The 25,348-nt window shown below is 39.2% G+C and overlaps 1 protein-coding gene across 5 annotated transcripts in view; it reads right to left on the bottom strand.

Moving 5' to 3' along the window:
• PHF20 (PHD finger protein 20) overlaps nt 1-25,348 on the bottom strand; it is a 70,964-nt gene that overhangs the window by 25,246 nt on the left and 20,370 nt on the right. For 3 of the 5 annotated variants that reach the window (XM_066198985.1, XM_066198983.1, XM_066198986.1), the window contains exons 7-15: nt 23,991-24,162; nt 23,691-23,775; nt 22,914-22,993; nt 18,954-19,341; nt 18,460-18,567; nt 17,260-17,436; nt 16,259-16,438; nt 9,081-9,359; nt 1,039-1,212 (exon numbers count right to left, since the gene is read on the bottom strand). In XM_066198985.1, coding sequence (XP_066055082.1) covers nt 1,039-1,212; nt 9,081-9,359; nt 16,259-16,438; nt 17,260-17,436; nt 18,460-18,567; nt 18,954-19,341; nt 22,914-22,993; nt 23,691-23,775; nt 23,991-24,162 — 1,643 coding nt within the window. The remainder of the gene's footprint in view (nt 1-1,038; nt 1,213-9,080; nt 9,360-16,258; nt 16,439-17,259; nt 17,437-18,459; nt 18,568-18,953; nt 19,342-22,913; nt 22,994-23,690; nt 23,776-23,990; nt 24,163-25,348) is intronic. The other 2 variants (XM_066198987.1, XM_066198988.1) reach the window with 2 other exon arrangements.

Genomic DNA, 25,348 nt, shown 5'->3' on the forward strand with positions numbered 1-25,348 from the left:
GTGCTCACCATCCTCAATCACATCACCACTGTGAAAATTAATTTATAATCTCTAAATGCAACACTCACACATAGGACACATCCCACTGACGGAGGAACAGTGAGGAGATGCTGATGGATCTTATTCAGACCTTCCCACAAGAGAGCCCAGTGAGAGATGCCCAAGAACAAACAAGATGCTAAGTACTGTCTGTCTGCCATGATCAACAGAACAACACAGACAGGCAGCTAAGGAGGTGATCTCCAGGACACAGAGCATCTGTCATAGATACAACAGTCTAACCTCAGATTTTATTTGTGTTTTCCTCATCGCTGTGACTCAAGTTCTTAGAAACATCTGAAGGAAAGTGGTGATGTAGTTATCCAGAATTAGCTGAAAATTATTTCTATAATATTTATATACATACAAAATATTAAAATATATGTACTGTTTCTATGAGCACATGTGTGTCTGTATACATACATCACCCCATCCCAGGTAGCTGTTACCCATCTATACTACAGCAGATTTCACTTTAAACAGAGTTTACATGATACCACTGAATAGTCAAAGTTGTGAAAGTCTTCAGAGATGTCTAGCAGCAAATGTCGACTACCAGAAGCTGTCAAATGCTATTGAAAAAAAGCCCTACAAAATAAACCACCCACGGTCATCGTGCCTCATGCTCACCCCCACCTCCCTCTTTTAATTTTAGGTATCTAAGTAAGTACAAGATTACTTAAAATATTTAATGATTTAGACAGCCAGGAGTTGAACAGAATTAAGACCTACAACTTTTTCATGACCTTTAATACTTTAGTACTTTTTACATCTTATAAATATTACCAACTGACTAGGAAGACTAAATCCCAGTGCAGACAGCATGAAAACTTACAAAATGACAGTAAAAAAACACTGCTCACATTTTGTGCTGCACATTTATACAAAACTGCTCTCTCTAAATGAAGATATACAGAAGGTTATCAGTTCCTTACAGTGTTTAAAACTTTCCCAAGACTTTTCCACATTTAACTTTCCATGTTAAACCAAAAGCCGTACCATGCTGAACTCTTTCCCGAGGCCTCCGCAGTGCTCGTGCTATGTGGTTCCTGGTTTGGTCTCTAACAGAATGTCGGTGACTATTTAACGCACTTACAGGAGTTGAAGTTCTTCTTTTTTCTACTTTTTCATCTCTATATGGGGTACTCCTGAGGGCTATGTGTAGAGGAGCATCTACAAAGAGAACAAAGACCAAGTCCAAAGCTTTAAATACTTTCCAAAGTCAGTCTATTTCAGCAGCAGCAGGTCTGGCAGTCCATGTGGAATGTTTCTGATCAGACATTGCTCAGCTCAGTCCTAGCCCTGACTAAAAGGCTAAAACCTCCCAATGCTTTTGTCGAGGGGCTTTTCTTTCAAAAAGAAACAGGAGATGTCCATGCATTCCCCAAAGCTCTATTCTTCCAGAAAATCTGTGACTTCAAGAAAAGATGAAAAGAGAAACAGTTCGGTTCAACAGAGATAGAGCTTGGAGAAACTAATAAAAATTACCCAAGAGAATAAGTGCCAAGTTGGTTTAATTAGAGGAACCACAGCAAGTTCTCAGAAGTATGCTTTGTAACACACACAGAAGTGGCATAAAGCAGGTCTGTACATATAAGGAAGAACAGTTTTTAAACATACACCACTGAAACAACAGTGTTTCAATCAAGAGTGAGATGCAAGAATTCAGGATCACTACCTAAAATTCATAAAAATTGTAAGATGCAGACCTGGCTTCACCTGAGATTTAATTTTTTAAGTCAAACAGTTTCATCCTCCTAACTGCAAGCAGCAACTCCTACTGAAAGACTCCTGGACACAGAAAAAGAGCCGTGAAGGTGATAAAAGCTAAAGCTGCATGGCAGGTAGGACAGGTGACTAAACGAGACCAGTGCATTGCCATTCCGGAGTATTACATCAAATATCTTGGCCAATGAGACCCAGTACCCAAGGTGGCAGGTTGCTGACATTCATCAAAAATATCCAGTTCTATCATCACACGCATCTCAAAAGTCAGAGGATAAGAAAGGCAACTTCTTTCTAGCCTGAAGATTAACATGCCAGACTTAAACACCTTTAATGAAACAACTGTCAGCAGAACCTGAGAGCAACTGAAAAGGGAAGGGAAAGAGTCCCAGAGAGCACACTTAAGTAAAGAAACTAGATGAACCACCCTGCCCTGATTTAACATTTCAAGTTGAAGAAATAACAAGGAGCGTTAAGACATGTCATTGTAGAACTTGCAGAATCACATGGATCTCTTCAGACAAAAGAAAACTCCAAGATGCAGAAATATTATGACATTCTCCCTAGTCCTCTCTTTCTAGGAAGTCAGAACTTAAGGGTAAAAAAAAAAATCCAAACAAAAAAGAAAAGCCACTTGCAACTATTTAACAACCAAATTTATTGTCTAGTCACCTGCCCTAGTGCTCTACAGCAGCCACAAAAGACAAAAATTAAACCGAGATCCAACTGCCTCACAAGACTTTCTAAAAGATGCCTTTTGTCCAGACAGGCAACTCACTGCTGCCTTTCACTGGGTGCATATTGCCCTCAAGGAAGTAGAAGGTTTTGTCCACAAAGTATTACTAAAGCAGAAGATATTCCCTGATAAAACACCACGGTGTGTGTATGACCTTCCATTTGCAACATGACTAAGTTCTCTTGCAAGGATAAGAAGAAACGGGTTTTGTGGTAATTTTTTTGTTTGGTTGGATTTTTTGTGCTGTCTTTATTTATTTCTTAAAGTCAGGCCTATTTTGACTTCCCGCTCCTCTGAGGACTTCCATGACTAGGGGTCAAGCTACCACAGTGAAGATGACAAAAAGAGAGAGAAGAAAACTTTTTCCCATGATACACAGTAGCCAAGAAATATGATTCAGGTACTACATAATCTCTTCGGGAACACCAGTACCCTAACAAACTTTATGAAGCGCAAATGCGTATTTCAGTACAGGGTGAAAAGTTACACAATCTTTTCTGCACAAGGCACTTCCTGTGGGCTGACAAAGGTGCACATAGGCTCTTGGTGGAATAAAATTGTATTTCGTGTCTACTGGGTTTTTATAGCTTTGTGAGACTTAATTTCAAGGAGATTTTTTCCAAGAGTACATCCTGGTCTTTTACGACACAGGGGTTTCCTAAACTTCTGGAACAGCAAATATTAAAACTGATGCCATAGAAATGCAAACTTACAAGCCTTCCCCACTGAAGTGTCCTTTTTCTTTTTCATTTGGAAGTATAACTCAGACCGGTCAGTTTATAAAAACAATCCCTAAAGAACAAAGAACAATTATTTGTAACAACCACAACTAAGACCTTATATTTAGGCATGTGGCTTTAAAACTTGCACATTTCTCACATTCGAATTTTCTGCATTAGTACCACCTGTGGAGTGCGCCACCTGCTTCCATTTTCTGGTCTTCCCAAGCCAACCTTAACCCTTCAGAAGGTTTCCTACTTCTCTGCCTCCACCCAGTTACAAATGACTGGATTGTGAGGCTGCAGTGACAGCAGGACCACACTATTAGAGACTCCTAGGAGAAGTACACAGGAGATCCCTACGTTTCCTAAAGCTGCTTGTGCAGGCCCCATGAAGACACACACATCTGTGTCCCACCTCAGAGAAACCACAAAAGGCACGAAAAGCCTCCTGACACCCTGGGCAATGACACTTTCATCAGTAATGTTGTGATTAAACATCAGAGCAGAATAATTTTCAGCTCAGATGACAATGAATACCACTAACAGGAACAAGAGCTGTATGTTCACAAGATACTGGAGATGAACAGGATTGCTGATTAACTGCCTCCAGCCTTTTTCCACGGATTTTTCTCCAGCTTCTCCCTCCTAAGCCTGGAAGAAATATCCTCTGTCATATGAAGACCTGACACAGAAGCTTTGAAGGATTTTAAAAATTAACACATACAGATCTGAGATACAAAATTACCTCAACCATGCAGAAATCACATGGATAGAGCTTTAGAGAACTTATGACTAAGCACATTGAAGTTCAGTGACAGACAAAGCAGTAGCTTTCTGTGCCCTGGAACCCTGATGTAGGACCCCAGGTAAGGAGATAACTCAGTATTCACAGGAAGCAGAGACTGCATTCCCAAGGATGTGAACCAGACAAAGTTATCATCCACAGCTGTGAGATCATTTGCTGAGAACATCCAATGGTATTTTCAAGAACTGAAGGACCATGTTTCATCTTGACTTACGGCCACCCCTCAGAAACCAACTGCCATACTGTCATGATAAGCCAAATACAACTGGCAATTCTGCAAACACAGAGGAGTTTTATGCAGATCTTCTCCTGCTGCAAGGAAAAAACCTGTATTTGTAGATCATCATGCACATTCCACTGTCTAGCAGAGGGATAAATCAGCCAGAATTAAGAGGAAACAGGAAAACTTCCCAAAGGATTAATCTGACAACCACTACACAACAGGTTAGAGGTTCACCTGTGAACAAGCATTATTGACAACCAGATGTCAAAGACATTAAGAGGTCAAAACAAGTCTGCCAACCCCACCTACACACAATTCAGCTCTCATTAGTAACACAAGACAAAATACCTACACTGTTCACAAGCATTCATGTAAAGAATTCATGCATGGAGTTTATCCACTAACAAGACATACCGTAATTAACTTTGAGTAGGCAGAATTTTCTAAAACGAGGTTATGTAAAAAAATGTAAACCTACTGACAAAACATTTTTTCCTTTTTTAAATGCTTTATATGGACTCCACAGCAGGAACAGATTTTTTACAGTATCCAAACTACAAATTGCAGGTCCGCTCCTTTATTTTCTTCCTCATGGCAAGGAACACAGGAGAGCCAAGAGTGGCAGCAACTTGCCAGACTGAGGCTACTGTTCTACACTCACACCCCAAATCGAAGTCTAATACTGTACAGTGTTTAAGTCCCAAAACTGAGGTCAGCTTCCATTATGACCAAAACTCCTCAGAAGAGCTACACTATTTCCTATGATTCAGTGGGTATCAAGTCATGAGGTCGCTGTCAGTACAACTGTGCTGACAGCAGTACTAAGTAGTTATTAGGAGCACTAAGAGCACACCCATCCCTCAGAAGGCACTTCTGTGCACGCGTGTTACCAACTCCTCTACTTGTTCACAAGGTTTGTGTCTCCCGAGATATTTTCAGCATCCAGTAAATACAGAGCTTCACCAGACTATGATGTGGGGGCACATCAGCTGTGTAAGCACTCAAGTTTGACTTTCAGATTACGGAAAATACGTTCAGCGCAAAGACATGAACTACATGTTAGCACATCTGCAAATTAATAGATTTTACTAAAAAGATGAAAGCCACCAATCCAGAAAAACACCAAGTTAAGATGTCAAAATTAGGACTTGCAGGTACAAAGAAAGAAATGAAGCTACTCTATGCCTCATGCCCTTGGAGTGGTCTAGGTCAGGAAAAAACAGTTTTTATAGGTCAGGAAACAACAATCTTTATTGAGAATAACTTTTAGCAGGCACTTCAAACAAAATAACATGGACAGACATATCTGAAAGAGAAAACTGGTACCCTCAGAGAAAACTGTTTACAGTGTCTGCAGGGCACAAATCACAGTATGGGATGATGTACTTCAACAGTAAACTAAGAGGTTCTGAAGCAAAAGAGAAGGGACCACAAAGAAAAATGCATATGGGCACAGAATCCAGTTCTACTCCTTTTATTACAGCAATCAATACGCAACTAACCGACAAAGATCTCCACAGCTACTGTACCACATTTAATTTCCAAGTAATAATTCTGATAGAGCATCTCTATTTGAACTAGCACAAAATCTAAGTAACTCTTTCATCTAAGACCAACAGTGAAGTCATCTGCAGCCCAAACTCAAAAAGCCTTTCAGGCTTATGCATCCACATGTTTGTGCATGACTTGATTCTCCTCAGAGGCCGGCAGGTGGCTTTACAATGCTCCTGCTGAGGTGTAATGCAACCTGAGAGCTGAGGGCAGGTACACGTGCATCTCCTATAGCCCAGGGAGACACAACAACAACTGCCTTCTTCTATGTAAGGACAGTTCTACCCTGAAGACCAAAATAGCAGCAACTCAAGGAGGTTAACATGCACTTGAGGGAAGAGCTGCTTCATCACAATGATCCCATACTATTTCCTGATGAAATTAAGAGAGGTATTTCCAGAACACATCCAGTAGCCATGAAGTCCTAGTCATCCTGTTGAGGCATATTCTGTGAGGCATATGTAAAATACAAGCTGCAAGCAATGGCAGTTCCTTCCTCTCTGTTCAGAGCAACTACACAATTGAGAGACCTATCTGTCAAGTTTGCCACTGCAAAGGCAAGATCCTTCTTTGGAAAAAGAGGGAGACAGCTCGAATCCACCCCACATTAACCTTTCCAGCACACTCAAGCTTTGATTCCAATGTCAAGTAGCACTATTTACATACCAGGAATCGTAATTTCACGGTCTCCAGAGCAAAGCAACTATATTCAAGTTGTTCTTTCCCAAATCCCACAACATGGTCACTGAAGACCACTCAACATCCATGTTCTTTTCTATGTGTTAAAATTTTCATTTTAAGCACTGTAAAGAAAAGGTTTTGCTACTGTTCAGAATATTGCACATTTTCCTATTGTACAACTAAGTATTTTCACTTTAAATCCAGCACCAGACAAGCTCCACCATTAACTTTGAGTAGCAGAAAGAGTAAGGAGTCTGAGAAGTTTAAAATAAAACTTGTGAGGTAAGTGAGACAAAGCTTCTAAAGCAAGATCATCTTCAAGTTTATGGAAAAACAAAAATCATGATTGTTGAAAGTTTTATCTGTTAGAAACTGCCACCTTTTCTTAAGCATTAAAATCTACCTCATATAGTGAAAAGGACATCTGTAACAAAAGATAAAATGATATTTAAATATATTATTTTTAAACAGGAGAACTTTTGTTCACAAAAAGATTGTAAGGATGAAAAGTATACCCACTACACAGCAGACTGAATTGTGGACTTAAAAGCTTTCACTCTAAGCAGTACCTCCCGAAAAGCCTTTTGAAAAGGTGGCATACGTGTTCAGTAGACAAAGTCTTGCCTAGAAGATTGGCTTTCTATATGTGCCATTAAGATAGAAAAACAAAATTTCAAATACTATAGAAAGAGCTCATGAACCTCATTAACTCTGCTTTTGACTGTGTAGCACCACCCAACAAAAATTAGGGAAATGAAGAACACACTGAGTTTGAAAACAGTGGCACTTAGTGTCACACATATAACTAATCTATAATGACAGTGCTTTTCCTCATCAAGAAAAAATGTACTATAGCTCCAAAGGAGCAGGCTTCAACAGTGAAGGTGACTTGAGAACTTCACAGTGCCCCCCACCACCTCGATGCTATGCTCTGCAGCTGTGAGCACACCCCAGGTGCTCTGTGCAGAGAGCCGCTATGAAGGACATCACAGAAATGATCCAGGTGAAAAGTATCCATCCCCAAATAGGGAACTAGAGGGGTGGGGGCTTAAAACAAGCAAATACAGTTACACCTCAGCTCCACAAGGAATTACCTGTACTTGGAGGGAAGGATAAATGGAAGGGTCAATATCTTGAGTCACTAGTCAGTGCATTCAAGACAATCACAACAAAACAACTTCTCAAATAAAAATAAACACACAGTTTGAAACAGTCAAATTGAAGTCTGGTTATTGAAAAGCCCATTAAATGTACAAAGCCTGTTTTGATCAGTTTGCAGCTGTCAGGAGCCAGTCTTCACACCATGCTTATCTCAGGTATGTCCCCCCAGGCAACACTTGGGTTCAATTAAGCTGCATGCAAAGTACAATACATACAAATCAGTACATCCTAATGCATTTAAAGGGAACTCTTTCTCTGCCTCATCCAAGCTTATGCCTTTGCACTATTTAAAGATACAGAAGTATTTGTAGTTTACATGTAGTAACAATATGTAAAGTCACACTCATCTTCTTAGGAACAACCTGTAGCACTTCAAATGAAAAGTCTTTTTTTTGGACTCTAGGAAAAACAGCCATGAAGCAAAGTAAGGCAGGATACATCGTGCTGTAGTGAGCTGGAGCTCTGTGAGCAACTTGCAAGACTTCGGAATTCTTAAAGTACTAATGAAAGATCAACTGCAAAAACAAAAGACATCAGAGAATTCAGCAAGGACATGGATTTTATAAAAAAGGCTCAGTGAGAAGACAGAGGACATGACTAGTTTTACAGACTTGCAGTATACAAGAAACATCAGTCCACAAGAGCCAAGTCTGGACAGGTTATCAACAACCACGGCAGTTCACACTAGACCTAGACTGCTACTCTTGTGTCATGGCAGGCAGACTGTGCTTCAGAGAATGAGGGTGAAGCAGAAGTGAATGTGATTTTTGCAGACTGCAAAGCAATTAAAACTTACTTCTTTTTTTCTGGCTAACCAGTAAGTTTTTTTAACTCTTTCCATTGACCACCTGTAGTCTGAAGATCTTTTTCAAGCACAGCTGAAACAACTGCACTTGTTAAATACTAAGATTTTTCATCCCACAGAAGACTAAATACTGCAGAAACTGGTACCGGATCTCCAGCCAGGTATGTACTTGAAGGCAATAAAGTACAGATAAGTAAAGTCAAACCTAAAGACAAGATAGAAGAGAACTGGAGGTATCCAAACTGTTCCCTAATACAGAAAAGGACAGAAGTCTTCAACCAATACTATTTGTAAGCCAGGAGAAAAATAAAAATCAAGTCAGAACCTCAGGGAACTGTGGTTTTTAAAAGGGAGCAGAGGTTTAATATGCAAGTGAGCTGCTCCAGAAAAGTAAGAGAAGCTGCACAGTAGGATCTTTACCAGAACATGATCTTGAATTCTAGAAGGGACATCTTCATACCTTTCTACAACATGATGTACACATATATTATGCTTCCTCTCCATATAGAAACATGCTAAGATAGAGCCCTAAAAGAGATTCCTTCGGCCGAAAAGAAAATTAATTTCTGGTATTTTCTACCTGTCCTGCCTGCTGCTGTTTAAAAAAACAGAGAGATCAGCACCATACTTACACAGTGAACCAGCTGTGGACCGTCCTCTTTTTGACCTTTCTTGATTAGCTTTTTCAGAAGCCAAAGAAGATCTGGTTTGAATATTTCTTTTTACAGGGTTCTGGTGTGATTCTGCAGCCTTCTCCACTCCATGAAAGTATTTCATGTGATAATGCAACAACTTGGCTTTGCGGAAGGATTTTGAACAGTCCAAGAACTTGCATCTAAACTTGTGATCTTGGTCAACAGTTGCAGCTTTTTTTGATGCAAGAAAATCTGTTCTCCTACAAGGTTTTGTTACTGTAAGAACAAAACAGATAAATTGCCCCATGCATATGCTATATTTACCAAATGGTTTCCTAAACTTAAATAGCAAAAAAAAGTAAAGTAAGCATGCATTCATACATATTAGCTATGAAATGCTAAAAATAAAATGTTAATGCCTTATCTGCCTTTAAGATCAATAACTTAAAAGGGAAAACCCTACCCTACACTGCTTATAAAAACTGTCATGATGCCACTCTTTTAATGAGCAAATTACAATATTTTGTTTCCCTGAGTCCTTGCCCAACAGCTGATACCACTGTATAGTTCTCCTAAAGATGAAAGACTGAATCACACAGAGATGACATCTCTAAATCCGAAAACTAAAGATTATTTGTTCACGACTATTCATACCTTTGGTGAAAGCAAGAAAACAGTTCTGCTTCTCTGCTTACAGTTATTTTGCTACCTGCTTTCTGGATGCAGAGTCCCACTACCAAAGCCTGGTTACTTCCAAAGACAACAGAAGCAGTATGTCAGAACATTTTTGAAGTAAAATTGAAATTTGTTTTCATTTTTAAGCAGCAATGAAAAACAAACTCGCTTGCATCTGTTACAAAATGTTCCCTATCAGCTATATTTACTTAGTTTCTCAAAAAAGTAAGGAAAGCCTGGAGATTCAAATGCAAGAACATTTTAAGGTACCAATTCCACACAGCACTGCTGTGCAACCCAGGGCTGTATCTGTCATGAATCTCAGAAATTTTAGTTTATGTTTTTGCTAAGAAACATACAAATTCTCAAACATTTTGAACTAAATCAGACTACTGACTTACTGTCACCAGTATCTGTACTCAATGCAACACACGAGAGGTAAAAATGAGGAAACAGATCTACATAGATCTAGGCAATTATTCATCACTAGTATACACACAGCATCAAAAAAACCCTCTCCAGATAGAAGACAATGGAAAGGAGGTAACATTTCAAAAAAACAGCTTCCAAATGTAAGTTTTCAAATTGCTTTTTTGGTACTAAAGTGTTATTTCCAAATTTACAAGAGTTTTCGGCTTTCCGGATTCATAATGAAGTGTTTAATTGCAAGACCCAAACCTATCAACAGTGACTAAAACTGAAGGGATGCAGTACATGCATGAAAATTAAGATACTCTATTAGAAATAGCTGTAAACAAGGGACAAAAGTACCAAGAAACATTATGGACAAGAATAAGATTTTCTGTAAGTGCAGTAAGGCTTTGAACAGGAGTGTTAAAGGCAGTGTCAACACAACCCTGGAGTAAAAACACAGTACAGCTTGTTCCCAGGTTTTTAGCATGCAGTAACAAAAATGCTGTTACTGAGCAGCAGATTTAAAGGTTGTCACAGGGCAGGGAAGCATCCTAGACAGCTCTATCTGAGGCACACCCAGCCTTTAAGTACCATGCACAAACAAACCTTTAAAATGAAGAAAACACACGTAATTGTACCTGGATGCATAGGGAAAGATTAAGTCATATGCAACACCAAGTTGGTAAAAAAAAAAAAAAAAGAGTATTCAGCGAAATTGGAGAAGGAAATTGTACAAAGAAAGACAATAGTTTTGGGTATTTCACAGTGGTAATGACCAGAAGGAAGACACTGTGGCACAGCCATGTTAAAAACATACTGACAGGAACATCAGTAAGACTGCAGCAAAGCCAGACTCACACTTATGGAACGATGAAGTTTGCCAATACCAAAATCAAAATATACTGCAGACGGTCAAAAGCTGCATTCAGGGAGAATGAAAAAGTGTTTCAGGAAGACTTAGTGCAATGGCCTGCGGGTTTAGTGAAAGCAAACACAGAAAGGTTCTCCTGACTGTAAGCTAAAAACCCCAGCATTCGGGACTACAGATGCTGAGAACTTGCTACTATTTAATAACCAACATGAAGCCAGGAAACAACTGCAGCAGAAGGGAGAAATGGAGTCCAAAGACTTAACAAAAAAAACATTACAAAGATGACAAGGGAAAGTGTTACACCATCACACAATTGTCAGGGTGAGATCCTGCATCCAAGCTCAGAGCACTTCCCCTATACTGAGCCAGACAGATTTTGGAGAAGATACAGGGAATGGCTTCTAACTGATCAGCTACAAGTTAGAAAAGGAAAGGATTGCATTAGCTAAAGGTTGAAATAGGGATAACAAAGACATGGTGCAAAGGGAAAGGAAACACACAAACTTACTGCAATGTGCAAAAAGAATGTATTCTGAGTAATAAAAATACAAATGATCCCAGAAATTTTGAAACAAAGCTTCAATCATTCCCGTCACTAGTTGCAGCACGATAGGACTCCTTGTCATCAAAGCACAGCAGGAAACTGACAACCAACTCTGCCCTCCAATGGAGCCTCTGGAGAGCCCATGCTAGGTGAGCTCTGAAAATGGCATCCCACACAAACACCTAAAGGGCCATCTATCATCCTTACACAAAAGAATTTTTGCTCACAACATATGGCACTGAAATTGGTTTCTAGAGAAACAGGTTTGGTGTATTGTCTTCAGATTTTCAAGCACTCGCCTTTACAGAGGAGCTTGGTGGGTATTTTCTGTGAGTACAGAGGAAAGCAAATGGTAAATTGACACCTGCTGTTTCTCCCATGATTATAACCAAAATTCAAACTCCTCATCCGCTTTTCAGTCAGCCATTCCAACATTCAGCACAGACACTCATGGTCAAACATCAGTGTGTCTTTAAGATCCACTACACAGAAAAACACTCCTCCAGCGTTCCAGTCAGCAACCCTTCTCACTGGGCTGAATTATCCAAGCGTCAAGCTATGACCACGCTCAGCAGAAAGTTCACTGCCAAATGCTTAGCTTCCAATGTAAAGCTTCCAAGTCCACCAGAGGTGTTTATACCCCATCACCAGTTCTCTCTTTGACTTGACTCCTGCTGGGACAGGAATATTTGGCAGCAGCATGGTATCTTGACTGAAGGCCTGCTATCCTGTGGCATCTCCTGCAACACCTCGGTAAACAATCCAAGAAGCCAACAGTGCATAGGACTCTTCCCATTTTCCCACGTTTAAAGCTGGCCTTACTGCAGTTTTGAGCCATTAGACCTCCACACACAATTGCTTGCTAAAATGAGGAGACCTTCACTCTCCATTTCCTGGTCTCCAAAGAAATATTAAGTGAAGATCAAATTATTTCTTCACTTGCTGTTAAATTAAACACATTGAAACTCTCTAAAACTTGTATTCTCTGGTGCATTATCTTCATGATAGGTCATGGTAACAAACATGCTTGCGCTGACAGTTTTTACACTGTGCGTGTGGACCACTTCACACCACTGGGCCAGTGTCCTCACTAATTACTTATTTCATTCAACTTATTTCTCCTGCAATCTTGGGAGTTTTTTCCTGAGCTCACCAAGTGTTTCATCATTCCAGCTCTCAAACTACATTTCTTCCTTTATTTTCAAAAATTCTCTCTCTTCAAGTATCTCAGCTGTGAAAAACCATCTTGCTTAATTGCTCTTCTCAAGCTAATTTAGGTAAAGACAGCATCCAAGAACTGCCAGTGCATCCAGAACCCACAGAAGGAGATGCCTGGTGTAAGAAATACATAAGAGCACCAATAATAACTGATCATTACACATTTATAAACTTGTGGGGTTTTGAGATGTAGCATTATTTGGCATTGCAAGAACTACTCAAGACACTTATTTCCTACGGCCCTCCACTCACCAGTTTCCTCCTGGGCTGGAAATGAACTGGTACCAATAAAAGCAGCCTGTACTGGGCAGTAAAGCATGTAAACCTTGCAGCGCACCACGTACACCTCAACATACCTGTGGAGGGGGCCAGGTGGGGGGGATGTAAGGGCTTTACCTGCACTTTGACCCGTAACTGAAACATCGCGACCAGATGGTGCTGCCTCATCCCAGAGAAGGACTTATTTACCTACCATATATTGTTAGGTTCAAAAATATAACTTTCACGCTACCTTGAAAGGATTCAAGCCTACTGAGGTGAGCTGCAGGAGAAACAACAGCTCTTTCAAACTGATGAGAAGGTCTTATGCTTCTCCTTAACTGAAACCCAAACCTAAGTGAACAAAATTAGAAAAGCAGGTCTAAATATAAGGCAAACAGAATCCCTGATGCAAGTCTATGCAAATAAATAAGTCATTTCAAGAGCCCTAGCAAATACAACTACAAACATGATAGCAGATCTGTGCAAAGCAAAGGCAGCTCACCTTTAAAGTAAAAGGAATTTTTAGGAGTAAACTCACATGAACAGCTGTGGAATGCTTCTGTTTTTGGATATATGCAGAGCTTTAACTGGCTGCCAAAATTTGCCAACAGACTGTCACATATTTTTCAGAAAGACAGCTTGATTTAGCTAAATTCTGATCACCACTTCTGGTCCCTTGTCATTAGGGGTGCCAAAAGTCCACAGAACAGGGTTTTAATCTTTCAGTACATGTAATTATTCAGCATTTGGTTGAAACTTTTTAAAGGGGAACTTCAGTTTAGACAAGCAATGCTGTATCACCCTTTCAGAACATGTTACATATTAAAACACCACAGCCATAGAAGACTCCAGACTGTGCTTCCTGTTATAAATGTCAGCAAACTGACCATGCAACCACTACGAATCTTGAACCATCTACCAACAAGTGACTAGAGAAACACCCTTTAAAAGGGATGCTCGCATCCTCAAAAATTCCTGATATTCAAATGCTATAAAAATCATGTTCTTCCTATACATCATGTAAGGTAAAATCTGTACTACCAGCACACATTACTCGACAATGCCAAAGTAACACTAACATATCACACTGAGGAAAAGATAGGTTTTACAGTATTTTCCTACAGGAAGACAATTCCCACTAAGTGACTAGAATCGAAGTCTACAGACAAATAATAACGGTAACACTGGGTTACAATACTGCCTTTGTTCTAAAAATGGAAAGTTACCAATGACTAACTTCTATGCTGTACTTTCTGGGAATCTCATATGCAACAGACACCCTCTTCTCCCACACACACTACCTACTCTCCAACAATGTACTTTGCCCCTTCCCAAGCCCCCAATCTCTTTACAACATCATGTGATTCCCTTGATAATCATCCATAAATGTGTTAATTCAGCTCCCAGTCTCCAACATCAGCTATTTTTAGGACAGCACGCCTGAGTTCTGCAACATATTGACCCCTCCACAAGAGCAGAAGCCTCTGGCGATTTTCAGAGGCAATTTCAGATCCCACCTAGAGGCACCTGTCACTGTCATGCTGCTACACACACGCACCACTACAAGGTGAAAGACCAAGCTCTGCTGTTCCCTCACCAGGCAGCCCATCAGCACTGGGGTGTATTGGTACAATCCCACAACCAAGACAGAGCACGGAGAGGAGAACACAGATCCACTTTTAACTACAAAGGATTTATCTGTGATAGAATCTATGGATTTTAAAATCTTCATCTAGAACTGTTCATTATTAACATTTTTAATGTTGTTTAAGTATGGAAACGTAGATTTTTGTACTTGGGTTTCAGGTGACAGTATTTACTCTAAGACCCTGCATAGCTTTTATCCCCAACCCTTAAGAGTACTCTACAACAAAAACATCTGCTTGCCACATCTGGATGTCCACTGAGGTGCATGTCTGATTTCTGATGCTAACTGAAACAACTTTCAATTAAATAAAATAAAATTCACTCAGAAGTGTGGATTTTTAGGTACCACCAGTGTTGCACTTCAGATCAGAATTCAATGTGAGTGAATATTCTCAAATTAACTTTAATCTAGCTTGCTCAAGTCCTGACAGAAACGCTAGGAAGAAGAGTGCACAAACCCTATCTGAACCTTTGGGCAGGTGTTAGCCAAGGCCTCTTCCCACAGCTTTGCTGCTTGTATCTAACAAAGCAAGCTCAGGCCCCATCCTACACATTCCATTAGTGTGAATGACACCACACACACACACAAATATTACACATTCAGTTGGAATTCTACTGAGTTTAAACCCAAATTACAAATGCTCAGCAATAGCTGAAAGAGACCAACTTCAAAGGAGCTCGAATTTCTAGTCAGTTCCTTCCTCCACTGAGGGTACCCACTAGTAAAAAGGGAGAGGACATGTCACTTGAACAGTTACACCAGGGTGAGTGAAAGAAGATATGAGCAAACGAGGGAAATTTAAAATAACCAACAAACAACACACAGATTATTCCAGCAATGCTGAGCAACTGTAAATCTCTCCAAATGCTTTGTTACACTTAAAATTTAACTTGTTTGATAGAGCATAAACTAGGAAATATGTACTTCAAGTTTCCCCAGTTAGGTGTAGATCCAAGGATTAAAGTTATGAGAAATAATCACAGGATAGCACCACGTTTTGACAGTCTACTATCTGCACCGGAAATTTTAATTTGAAAAGGCAAGATAAGAACACTCCCCAGGCTAAGAGAAAATAGAGTATATATATTAAGACAGACACTGAAATGTTTGAACTATTTTATAAATTTTCACTAAAGCCTCCAAGTCTAAACAGAAGGATATAAAAATGCACAATCAAGACTCCCAAACCACAGTAACTGTAATATTGCCACATACTTGCAGCACATTAAGGAAAAAAGAACCTCATCTTTTACAGTGTTAAGTTCAATTTAACTCAGAATTCCAAACACTGAAAACAAGCATTTGTTAACTTCATCACTCATGCTGAAAATATTACACCCAGTCATTTAAGATTTTCGATTTCCACTTTTAAGATTGCTCTCCAACTTAAAAGCATAAGATTAAAACTGAGTCAACAAGGAAAAAAAAATATGCATTTTTTTAACAAGGTTAACACTGCAAGAATGCAGTTTTAAACCTGCACAAGAACAAAACACCTAGTGTCAGTTGCCTTAAAAAAAGCATTAACATTAAATATGAAAAACCTGAAACTGTAGTCGCGGAAGGTTCTTGAGTTCTGACAGGAACAGAGGAAGGCTCAGCGTCTTCAGCTTTTTCTTCCTGCAAACTGGCGTCTGTACTGAGTGCTGTGCTATGTGATGTGTTTCCAGGTGATCCTTGCTCAATGAAATTTTGGTCAGATTCAACAGGAACTTCTAACTGGACTAGAAAGAAAAAAAAAATTCCACTGAGTAAAATGCATACAAAAGCATATTGCAGACACTGGGGGATGGGGAGGGGCAATCTTCATCACATAATAAAATGGAGAAAATACCCATCCATGCTCTTGACTGCTTGCTCTTGGTCACACAATTTTTGCAACATAACTAACTTGTAGCACCCCTATAAATTTACAGCTGCTTAGAAATACACAAGCTAAGTGTTCATAGCCCAGAACAGGACAGATCTCCTCAAACCACAACAAGAGCTCCCTCAAAAGGAAAATGCAGTGAAGCACAGGGCAGAAAAGGGACAACCTAAACCTGTTGCCCTGGTTTAGGGCAAAATTTGGGAGGAAACCCATTTGATGCTTTTAGTGTTCAACAAAAAGATTAAACTGTAAGAACTCTGAGTTCAGTACTTGGCTATTACTTCTACAATCTAAAAGTGTTAAAACTTTGAAATTATCTCATCTTCACTATCAGAACCTGCAATCCCAACGAAAGAAAAACAACCAACCAAAAAACCCCAAGCCAAACTATTCCTTGGATATTTTTACAGCCTATTGAGCTCTCTTTTGCTGGAAAAGCTCCCACCACCCATGGGAAGTGGTAAGGTTACTGGTAGAAAGGAAATCAAAAGCCAAGAGCAATCAGGACAGCAGAGCGATGGAGTCTTTCTGTGAGTCTTCCCTGCACTGCTGATGCAATCACATTTTAATGGCAGATATGGAGCCTGTAGGTTAAGCAACTGAAAATATAAACCTTGCAACAACTATATGACCACCTCATCACAAAAATCCAGAGTACGCTGCAAAGGCACTTACCCTTCTCAGATTCACTTTGGTTAGATACTGCATCTTTCCAAGTTTGAATTTCCGTGGAAGTCGTGACAAGATCTGTATTTAAAATCTCATGGCTAATACTGGATGAGAGTCTTGAAGATCGCCTCCTGATCTGGTCTCTCTCTGCATTATCTGAAGAATTCTTAAATTTCTCCTGAGCTGGAACAGTTGCATTTAATGGTACCAGGCAGTTACAGGACTACAAGCAGATCACAACCAAACTTTCAAGTTTTTCCCTCCCTGTGACTTCCTTGAAATTGTGTTTTTTAAGGATTAGGCAAATAGCAAAAGCTAAACAGCCTGGATAATTAGGCCTCTGCAAAACCTGCAATGCTATATTACAAATAAGCATAAAAATACTGCAAAAGCACTCAACTTTTTTCTTGCAGTAACAGATTTGAAGTATGAATACAGATCAGTATCTTACTAGTTTCTTATTGAGAAAAAAAACTGCACTGAGTGAAATGCACACAGAAGTGTACTGCAGAGCTGTGGGGATGCGTTCACCACATTACAGTGAAGCTGGTCTCAACAAGCTGTTCCACAGGCCTAAGTAGTATCAGGAGTTAGATAAGACAATTCAGACACACAAACAGCCATAACCGAGCTGGATAACCTACATACACTGAAGTTCACAACTGTGGTATTAAGGAAAGAAAAGAGCTTTCTTTAGATCTTCATCTCTTTGGTCATGACACTGCTACAGAGAATCTAATTTTCTTTCCTCATCAACACAGAAATTCTTCAGTCTCCACACACAGCACATGAAGATAAAGTATACTTTATTCAACTGCAGTGGCATGAATATTTACACAGCATTACAGTGCCCCTGCTTTAATCCTCTATCAAGTAACTCAAGAGTTTCTACAACTTCTAAGGCTTTTATAGCCTTCTATATATTGGAGGCCACACCAACATCTATGACCTTTTGCATCAAGACTCGCAACGTATGCCTCCTTTATCCAAAACCAACTTCCAAGATTTAGGGGGGAATTCCAGCATGATGACGCCACATATGAATGGCAAATTTAAGAAAAACAGGTGTGATTGCAGTCAATGCATCTATGACAGTTCAAGATTAACACCACAGTTGTTTTATGCCTACCCCACCCATTAAGCCTGAAGAACTTTTATATTTATACACACACACGCAGTGCGAGAGCTGAATACCAAAAAACTCACACAAGTTTTTTTCAATCCTGGGACGCTTCAATGGAACATCACCTCCTTTAGGTATTTTCCGACGTCTCAACTCCAAAGTTATGGGCTGCAGTGTTTGAGAACTTGGCTCTACAGATTTAGATAACCAAAGAAAAACTGACTTAATACAAAGCTCTGAAACACTAACACAAATTCCCAAGCCTTACAATCTAAAATATGGGACTTGCATAAATACAGCTCAATCTGGCTTTCTGAAACGCACATAGTAGTACTTAACCCTACAACAGGTATGCTTTCTATTACATGAGGGTTACTCGTCTAAATGTTATCTCTGACCAAACCACCAAAGCTCCAAACTTCAGTATGTTCTTGGCTGTCCTGAACAAAGATGAACTAAAAAATTTTTAAGAGTTTTTAGAGATTTAAGCCGTGAAAGAGCAAGATACTTCTTATTCCTTTAGGTAAGTTTAAAAGTGTTCTGGTACATGCCTAAACATTTAAGCTTGGCTACATACCTGTGGGAGGTGCTATTGGTGGTCTGCCACGCTTTCGCTTAGTTTCTTTCTCATTTTCCTGTGGACTCTTTACCTTGTCATTCTCAGGCTTCTTCTCAATTTGTGTATCTACTGAATATTCCATATCATTCTCTGATATATTCTCTTTATCTTCTTTTCCATTCTTAGATATATTCTTTTCTGAGATCTTGCCTTTTTCCGAGATGACTATAAATTTTCCCTCTTTATCAGGTTGTTTAACTCGTTTTTCAGTCTTTAATGTTTTTTCATCTTCGTCTTTCTTTGCATTACCTGTTGTTTTCCTCTGCTCTTTGAATTTCTCCTGGTTTTCAGGAGATGACGCAATTTCATTACCTCCTTCCTTAGGCTTAGCATCACCCGCAATATTCTAGAATAAAGAGAATAACAGGAAACTCACTGTAGTCTAAAAGCCACCCCTCCCCTTTGTATTTAGCAAATACATCTGTAGCTTTGTCCAATTTTTCAAGTGATAAAAGTACACGCTTTATTGCAACCCACAGATTTAAACTGAGAGGCACCCAAACTGGTGAAGGACTTGTGCAATGTGAACAGGAGAAGGCAAGAAATCCATTCTTCACCATGCAATGGCAAAGGAGATCTGCAGTTCCTCTGTTCCCAGATGTAGGCTGAGTCCTTACTAACTTGTGCAGTACTACATTAAACCTACTTGAGACACTGCAGAAAGAGTGAGAGTCAGGAGCACAGAAAATGGCAAACAGCTCCAGCACCTGGATGTGCAAACTCTCTTCCTTTCACAGAAGCGTCTCGTTCAAAAGACAGTCTGCTTGCACTGATCACCGCTACTGATATTGCTAGGCAGAGTCATGTAAAGCAACTGCAATCAGCAAAGTCATCAGGAACCACGTTAGAATTTAAACATTTTAATTTAAAAACAAAACTTAAAAAATTTTCTGTAATTTGTGTTCAGCATGAGAGGACATGAAAATCCTTAACAGTCCCTGGCCAGCACACTACTTGAGACAATGTTCAACTGCCAGCTCATTTCCCCATAGTTCTTATGGGGTAACACCAGGCCAGGGAGAACCCCTGTATCAACAGCTCCCTGCTACTCCATGGCCTTCCCCTTTTGTAATCAGGCTTTATATTACACCACTGGGAAGGGCCAGGGAGGATGATACATGCTGATGATGTTTTTTTCCCTTTCCAGGGATCCTGCTACAAGCTGTCCCAGATGAACAGAAATCTTCTAGTTTTGCACGTGGATTAATAATTTCTATTTGGTCATGCATCAACACTGCCTTCAGTTCAATTGACTTCTCTCTTTCTGTTGCCTAACTGAAGCACTAAAGAGCAACTGTGCTCCTTCCCAAACACAGGCGGCACAAGGCAGGGGCACAAGGCAGCTACAGGGCACAAGGATCTTCAACTGTGACCCAGGATCAGAGGACAGGAAAGGCTAAATACCTGGAATCCTTTCTTGTGGAAAGACAGTGTAACAGGTCATTTGAGCTATATGAAATTCTGAGAATCCACTTAAAACTCACTATTTTCCTTGTATGCACTAAATCTTGCCTCTTCCCACTCCAATATTCCTGCCTATATGTGGCTTACATGAACTGATACCTTTTATGTATTTTCAGACCACAGCCTTAAGAAATAATACTGCTGCACTAAAATGGTGAACATGCAATCTGCTCCACCCTCTATGATCTTATTTCAACCATCCTTGGTACAGATGTGATTAAAAAAAAAAAAAGCATGAAATCAAATCACTGTATATTTCATGAAAACAGACATGTAAATGGGAAGGAAGTCTCTCCCATGTCTGAGCATCCCTTTTACCAGACATCCTGTAAGTTTGTATTCTGTAAATTCCTTAAGGGAGAAGCTTCACCAGCAACTCAAGCATCAGCAGAAAAAACCCAACCAAACAAAAACCTACCACCTCAAAAAACAACCCTCAGACAGCTATGTTTCAACACTTGTGATGCTCACAAAACCATCTGATTTGAGTAAATCACTAAATGTGCTACTGAACAATCATAAGGCATCTTAGTCAAAATATTCTCAAGAAACTGAATAATGACTACAGTATGTCTGAATAACCTCTTGGTGCTACTGAACTCTTAGAAGCTGTGTGTCCTTGCAAAGACACATTCTCACTCTTACAGGTCATTAACATTTTACCATCATTGTTCAACAGCCAGTTAAACTCTCTACAAAGGGAGAGATAATATTGTAATTAAAGAAATTATGACCTGCTTATGTTGCTCCTTTCAGGAATTTAAAGGTGTGGTTTGGAGACTTTTTTTTCCTCCTTAACAAGTACTAAGATACGAGCCGTGTGTACCTTCATGCCTCCACTCTCTCCTCCTGAAGAACAGGAACAAGACACCTCCCCACCACTTCCAGCATGCTGCTAACACTACTGCTGTACCTGCCTTTGTCGGAATCTTGAGCACTCCAGGGGCTCAAGTTTTGTTTTGTTTTTTTTTAAATTTTACTTCTGGTTGTATAAATAGAGTTCACTAGGAGATTTTCACTTCATCCTTTTTTATACTAAAGGACCGAAGAAATGCTCTAGCATAACTTAGGAGATTCTCTTGGGCTAAGAGAAAGCTTCTTGGACAAAGGATAAAACAAAAAGAACCAAACCAAAAACCTCTTCCATCTCCTTTCAAAACCCATGCAGAATCATGCAACTTCCTAAAGGAGAGACAAAATATTTTTGGTTTCTTATGCAGAGTATTTCTTCAGATTGTTCAACTCCATTTATTTAATGCTAAATATCATAAAAATATTTCTCATGGAAATGAAGATTCTGCAGTAGTTCACTTGTGAGTATTAGCCAACTTTCCAACCCACACAATGATAACCATTTAAAAACTACTAAGGGCACTTTATGACAAATCCGAAATTGCGTTCCCTCCCAGCCTGGCACATACAGAAATCTGGAGGACTGGCATACCTCTTCACAACAGTGACAAATCTAAATTGTACCGCTGACATTCATTACTGGGATCTGTGTTTAATACTTGTGCTGGGGGAACAGATTCTATTGCTTTGCTCAAACTTAAAGTTTCAGAAAACTAATGGCAGAGAGTATGACAGTAAAACGCACAGGCAGTTAGCACACAAGAATATGTGGCAAGAGATCAACTTAAAATCTGCCTGTAATGAAAATTATTCTGAAGCAAGTATTTAAAAAGTTTTAACCAAGTTACTCAAGACCAGAACTTGGTCAGCCTTTCCTACATGCCTGTACATGAAAATTGAAGTACAGAGCAGCACTTCTTCCTTCTCACCATCAGCAGGACAGCTTTCATTATTTTTAATGTAATGGCTAGCTACTACTTTCTGTCATGAGCTGACGATTGAACACACTACGCTGAGCAGGTGAAGGGTTGGTAAAAATAGCAAAACCACAGAATAAAAACAAAGAATAGTTAAAAAGTTGATCTTCTCAAAGTTGTGAGGCGAAAGATTAATAGCCATCTTCCTGAAAAGTGTCATTAATGTTAAGCAGTTACTTTGAGAAAGAATAGTTTCTGTCCACTCCATAGTTGTCACGCCTTTATTTTTAAGACATATATATTTAAAGTAATCTTGAACGGGTAAAACAATCACAGCATGATTCAAAACCTTGCCACTAGCTTTAGTATGCACATTCTGAATTTTCCAATGACTTTTAGAAATCTGTTTTACTTATATACCTATGACTTCTTTAGTCCAAGAAGTGCATTTAAAGAACCTCAGAGCTTTGCAAATCATACTACAAAGATTCACATTTCATTTTAGGGGATTTCCCTTAATGAAGAGGAAATTAAGTTCCCTTTACATTTTAAGGGACTTCATTTCAGACATACAGTATTTTAGCAGTGAAGGTTTTTCATTAATTTCATGTTTTATAATTCACCAGATCTAGCCACCTGAATTGCTCATTTAAGAATACACTAGCTGCACAAACACCATACTTACCTGATCTTTGGAAAAAGCTTTGACATGAATGTTTTTGACTGTCTGAACTACACCATCATAAAATTTCACAGTGTATGTACCTAAAATATGAAAACAAAGCATAAGAGTTCAAAGATCAGAAGTTATTAAACACAGCATCAGCTAACAGCTCCAATACTCCACCTGCACAATTAGCTCTAGACAAAAGCTGCCTTACATGTGTTGTTAGAACCCTCAATGCAGAACTCCTATCACAGGCCAGAGAGATACAGCAAAGTTATCCAAAACAATTCTGGTCAAAATAAAGGTGCATGTCTAATCCCAGAGTTGCTCCTCAGATGACCCTTACACGCAAAACCCCAAAATATTTTTGGTGGAATATTCCAATATATGATTACACAGCCCTTTACTCCTTGATCTTACAACACAGACCATCTAAAGCATGCCCAGCACTAGAACAAATCCTTCACAGTTTTCCCCCTCCCCTTCTGATTTTTAAGGGGGTTTTGCAGCACTGACAATAGGTTTTATTGCAGTTTACAGGCAATAACAACAAATTTAAGAAACAACTTTTCCAACATATATACTTGAAGTACTTATTGACTGGATATCCCAGCAGTAAGTTTTTATCCCATAAACAAGGTAAGAGGTTAAAAAAGTTGATGACAGACTAAAGCACATAATTGAAAATGCAATTTTTCACAGCTGTTTTCCATCTGCTATAGTACCTAAACAACTAGGTTCCAGCACAATTAGAAATACATGACAACTAAGCATGACAAAACCAGGAGTCCTTACCATCTTTGTTAACAGAAGTAACTTTGGCCGGATAGAAGCGACAGTCAGACCAGCATGCCAATACCTGATCATTAATATGAAATCCCTACAAAACAGTAGTTAGAAGCGTCTTCATCTGAGAATTTCTGAAACATATAACTTTATTAAAACCTTTCAATTACTAGCTTTCTAATGTTTAAAAGAAATCATAAAATTTACACAGCAGGTAACACAGCAACAGTGAAGCATCTTAAAGGTCATCATTCATTCAAAAGCACATTAAACTGTTTCACACACATATGTCCTCTAATTTCTACTTACTGCACAACCTTCCTCCTCATGCAATCCTTCTTTTCTTAACTGTATCTTCTCTAGGGGACGCAAATAAGGACTGTCCCAACAAAACCATTCATCATATCTATGGTTCCAGCGCTTGAAATGGATAAGTACCTTCCCCTCTTCATAATCAATTTCTTCAATGTGCGCTGGATACCTGGTCAAAGGTGGATTAAAATATTTTAATTAAGAATAAGGTAAGCTGTCTCAAGACACTTTATACAAACGAACCAATCTTATAATTTGATGTACCACTTACATAAGCAATAAAGATGCTACATAATGACAGCGCAAAGCACATTAAAAAAAACCCAAAACTGAACAGCAAATGCGAACGCTGGCTGCAGCAAAAGGAGACAACTAAGGAGTCTGGGGTGGAAAAAGAAATTTAACTACAGATTCAGAAGTCAGAAAGACCTTCCCTACATCTAGAAATGTCACATTTTACAAAATCAATAGCTTCAGTTCACTCTTTATCAAGATCAACACCTGGGAGTCAATACACTCACTTCCCTGAGATATCCATCACCAGGCAACATGAATCACCTACCCAATGTAACAGCAAAAACCCAGCAGGCACACTAAACGTAATCCAAGTTTTAGAATCTCAAAGTTAAATTTCATCTGCAAAATCCTGGAATTTTCAAATATAAATTTCTTAGTACATCAGAAGTAGAAGAATCTGAGATGAATCAAATTCGAATGTTTCTGACCAGGAAGACCTTGTAAACTGTATTTCTTTAAATTGCATTGGTAATTTGTAACTTCAATATTTCAGAATCACAGCCATTTCACTACCCCAACTGAAGGTAACATTCCAAGTACAATGCTTTCCCTTCTACAATAATAACATCAAGAGAAAATCTCTATTTGTCAGTGCATTCAGTATCCTGGAAGAAAGGCAAGGCCTCAGTTAATTCTTGAACAAAAGGCTCAAGACAAAACTCAAATCCACAAGTATTCTTTATCTGGTAAACCACATTGAAAGATAGAAAAAGTGGTAGAAAAAAACTGGTATCTCGAAAGCATCAAGCCTAGACATATAAGAATTGAGACTCAAATGCAACCCAGGCTACCATTCTACAACCCTACACAAAAGGAAAGCAAATCTACCTATAACTGAAATCCTCCAGCAGATCTAAGACATGTCCAGTCATGACTTCACAAAGAGCCATGAACAGGACACGCTAGAGACTTACACTGCAACTACAGACTACAGCCTTGCTTAACACTCACTGCCACACAAGTCAAACTATGCCACTAGTTCATGCCAATGGATTACCAAAATGTATGCAGCAAAGGCTGTGGAGGAGAGGAAGTCAAATGGGAGATACTTATGGCAG

Source organism: Chamaea fasciata, unplaced genomic scaffold (genome assembly GCF_029207755.1).
Source record: "Chamaea fasciata isolate MVZ Bird 193981 ecotype frontalis unplaced genomic scaffold, bChaFas1.0.hap1 SCAF_17, whole genome shotgun sequence".
Lineage (NCBI taxonomy): Eukaryota > Metazoa > Chordata > Aves > Passeriformes > Sylviidae > Chamaea > Chamaea fasciata.